Here is a 4,346-nt window from a genome sequence, read left to right on the forward strand (position 1 = left end):
CTACAGTGAAGCATCAGCTGAATATTAAGAAAGGTGGCCAGTTAAGAAAAGAAAGGAAATAGACTCAATACCTGTGCCTCTAGTCTGATGCTTTTTTTTTTTTAAAGGTAAAAAGCTACTATTAGCATAAGCCCAGAACAAAACTCTGAGTGGGACTTCTCATATAGGCAACCAAAAGAAAAGGGGGAGGGGGGAGAATACTCAGCTCCTCCTCCTCCTCTGAAAGGAGCAAGCCAACTGCAACTTGCAGTTTTTCCTCACCCCTCTAGTCATGCTAGTGCTCTTCATGAGCGGTGGCCCAGTCTCCGTGCCTGCGCAGGTTGCCAGATGGCACTGATTTCCTGCGTTCCTCGTTCCACTCCCCCTCCTAGAAGTTTGGGCATGAAATCCACCAATCATGTTAAAAAGTATCCTGGCACCACAAGCCCTGCAATTATCAACTGCAGCTTTTAGCGCAACACCAACACGGCAGCATGAAACAACAAATAAGCCAGGCAAGTGTTAGGATTTACAGGGGTCATCAACAGTAATCACTGTAGTGCTGTTCTTGGGCTCAGTCTCCAGGCACAGACTGGCTGGCTCAACTGCCCAACACACGCTCGCCTGGGTGCCGGCAGAGCCCTGGTTCTGCACCCTCAGAACCCACCAAAGCCTTCCCAGTACCTCTGATCCTGGGCAGATTCTTAAAACACCAGGGCTCCCACCATTCAGAGCTGTACAGAAACGTCACGTGCGTCCACACAGTCATTAAAACCACACAAGAAGCTGTGCTCTGAGCACGTTTATGCAAGGTGAGAAATTAACATGGGGGCAGGGAAGAAGAGACACACTATTGTCTCATAATACTTGGGGGTTTTCATCATGTTGTTCTTGAGGCTTTTACTTAAATTAGCAAAAAATAAGTCATTAGTCCTTATTCGGTAACGTAACAGCCAAACAGTCAAACATGAGTTTCTTAGCCTCTCATGAAGTTACTGTCTCCCAACGCTTTACACTGCAAACAGGGTGCTCCTACTGTAATGCACAACTGAATGATAGATAAGCAATGACTTAATCAAATCTATAGTAGTAAGAACGCTAAATAATCAAAGAACCAACTGCAAAAAAGGAAAATCATGATGAGGCTAAAATGCTCCAAAATACATTATTTTAGTATATGTAAAACATTTGTTTTATCGGCAATAACTTTTTGGGTCAGGACAGAAAATGGCTACCAGGAGTATAGACAGCAATAAATACAGTAGTAATTACTTTACATTGTGCTTCACTGTGTTCTTAGTGACTCATCTGGGAATAAAGATAAAAGTCCAGATTCATAAATGAAGATAATTAACCACTGGAGGAATTTACCAAAGGCTTGATAAATTCCGTATCACTGGAATTAAACAGGGTGGGGTAAGAGGGTGTAATTGCAAAGCAGATACTAATTTTGAGCCGAAGAATATTATTTTCTTATATCAGAATCTAGAATAAAGAACACAAATTGAAGGGCAAATTTGGAGAGTTCTACAGCTCAAACAGGTTCCAACAGACAAAGGCATCAACAGCGAAGAGAAAACCCAAATTTTAGGGATCTCAAACTTGTCTTCTAAAATCAGAAATTAGCTAGCGCTTTCATGCTTACAAAATCAAGTGTGGTATCTAATCAGGGAGCTCCAATTGGGATCTTTAAAATTTTAAATACTTTGAAATGTCAGAACTTGTGTTTTCCTGCCACAAAATATTTTCAATATTTACTTTGACGTTAAAAAGAAAATAATTTTCTGGGCTGATCTGCCTTTTCAGTACAAGGCGGAAACACAAAACATTTTTTGTCAGCTGCAATCACTAAATCAAAAATCCCATTAATCCCATCACTACTCAATTCACCATGGATTTTTGAGCTATAGGAAACAAAAATGCTCAGAGCAGGTGCCCAGGTATGTCATGTCAGATACTCATTAATCCACTAAATCTACAGAAAACCAGAACAGTGTCTTTAAAACACAAGTGAAATGGGAATGATGAAAGTTTTCTGACTGACACTGCACATACAGATATGCATATTGACATGCATATGTATATGACTGCATTTTGCATGCAATTACTTTACTAATTTATTCATCTAGATTACAAAAGTGTTCAGCTAAGCTCCTTCTGTACACATTTCACTGCAATTTTTTAATTTTTTAATTTTTTTTTTAAATATAAAAAGCAAAGCACTTTTGCAAAAAAGTGCCCAATGGCCAGGAGCCTGTGGGGATATATTACACAACACGGAATGGGAAAACAGACTGTTGCATAAATGTTAAATAGTTTAACAAATTGCACTATAGGAAAGAACAGGGTTAAAGTTACATCATCTTGCTTGTAATTCCAGTTCTTTGTTAAACAACAAATTTAAGTCAATGGAGCTTTCACAGTCTCCTCTATATGGAGAACAGCTGTTCAACTTTTACTAGACAGCTGAGGCCACAGTGTCTGTGAAAGCTGTGCTAGCCACTAATAGCTGCAGGCAGCTGCCCACCGTTCATCTCCATGGTGGAATGCCTCTTCCCACATTCACACCACAAACACACAAAGCACAGGTGACAGAGGTGCCCGTGATACAGGGCATTTATTTTGAAAAATGCCAGAAATTCTTCTCCCATAGAATGAAAGCATTCATGAAGGATATGAATGAAAAGCTATCCTGTAGAAAAATTGGATAGTCTCATAGCCTACTATATTTTTGTCAGAGGGAACACACATCATCTGTGATTGTCACTGAAAGCTGCCACAGAGTTTTAACATATAGCTTTAAAAATCCCAGCCAAATCACTGATTTCTCTCCAATGGTACAGTTCCGTACAGACATCTTTATCGCTGTGATAGAATATGGTCTTTTGATGCTTTCAGAGTTTATTTTAAGAAGCTCATTTTCAAGGCCAGTTGCCAGGTTTTATGTGAATGCTCCTATCAAAATATTTTAAGAGGCTGGATTTATCAATGTGGGTTTAGTACAACAGAAAAATAAACAAAATATCTAAGTAATTATGCAAGGAAGCTACTGCTGATTTCACTGATGTTTTCAAACAATAAAGGAGTTACTGAAAAATGTCTAGTCTCTACCTGTAAGAGGCGACGGTGATCCAACTGGTGTTGATGGATTCGATGGAAAACTACTGCTGGTATGATCAGGAGAATAAATCTAACAACAGACAAAAAACACTGCATATCAATACAGGTCATAGTACACAGTAGAAGAAATAGTTAATAGCATTCCTCTCCATGCTTTTAATTGCTACTTAATGCTGGATTGATTAAAAAAACAACTTGATCCTTCAATCAGAGCTCTGCTTTATTACATTCTGGGTTCTAAAAATGTCCAGAGAACTTTCATTTTCAAGCAGCTGTCAAAATAAGCACAACCTGTATCTGATAGTGACAGCAGTATAACTATCTTCCTTCTCATTTAGCAGCAGCTGAAATTAGACCCATATAGCACTGAAGGGGAACAATATATGTAAGAGTTAACAGTAAACAGATAATTATAACAAACAAAACTTCACAAAAATGCAAGGGGAATAATTCTTCCCAAAAATTTATTTCCAAACTTCAGTGAGAGAAAAGATTTTACCAGTCAACACATGTTATCTTCTAAAAAGGAACCCTTCACCAGAGAAAACACCAAGAAATTATTCAGCTCTAGTTACCACTGGTACCTATCAGACAAAAACCATCTGAAATTTTACTTTGTATTGCAGCACGAACAATTTTTCTCTCTTATTTCTACATCAATTGCTCCCTTGCGATATTAAATCTTAACTTGCAACAATTCATTCCTTGCTATTAATTTAAAAATCTTGATAAAAACAGAAGACACAATGCTTAAAGCTTTAATTAAAACTTAAGGTTCTTGTAAAACTCATTTTGTGAAAGAAAATTAATAGTTTAAGAGGCTGATTGTGGCCTTTAGAACATATTCTTATATATCATCAGTTCAAAGCTGTTTTACTTGAGCAGAGATCAGGATTTCTTAGTCATCAGATGGCAGTTAAAAAATCTTCACTGGCAGTGTGGTTGATGTCTCTTCACAGAGACAATATGACATTTCAGCATTTAGCTGACAATAAAGCAGGACTTGGTTAAGTTGTATATTGTATTTTTTGAACTGACAAAACCAGGACCTGATAGACCATATGCTCCTTCCTGGTCTATCATATTTTCTTTAGAAAAGACCATCAGTTCCCTAATGGAACTAGCTCCTCCTTTTCACACACACTAGAAAAAAAATACATTTGTTCTTTTAAATTACCTCAGACCATTGTAGGAAATTCATGCATTGTACATAAGTATAAAAATAAATCTTGGGTATCAGTAGGGAA

At 37.7% G+C, this 4,346-nt stretch overlaps 1 protein-coding gene across 1 annotated transcript in view; it reads right to left on the reverse strand.

The window, feature by feature from the left end:
• The window catches only part of LOC103782017 (transcription factor 12), a gene marked incomplete at its 3' end in the record, with an annotated part of 14,306 nt that overhangs the window by 3,543 nt on the left and 6,417 nt on the right, over positions 1 to 4,346 (reverse strand). The window contains exon 5 of the mRNA XM_008949746.1: positions 3,091 to 3,169. Within this exon, the coding sequence (XP_008947994.1) occupies positions 3,091 to 3,169 (79 nt within the window). The remainder of the gene's footprint in view (positions 1 to 3,090; positions 3,170 to 4,346) is intronic.

The sequence above is a fragment of the Merops nubicus genome, unplaced genomic scaffold (genome assembly GCF_000691845.1).
Source record: "Merops nubicus isolate BGI_N331 unplaced genomic scaffold, ASM69184v1 scaffold53511, whole genome shotgun sequence".
NCBI classification, from domain to species: domain Eukaryota; kingdom Metazoa; phylum Chordata; class Aves; order Coraciiformes; family Meropidae; genus Merops; species Merops nubicus.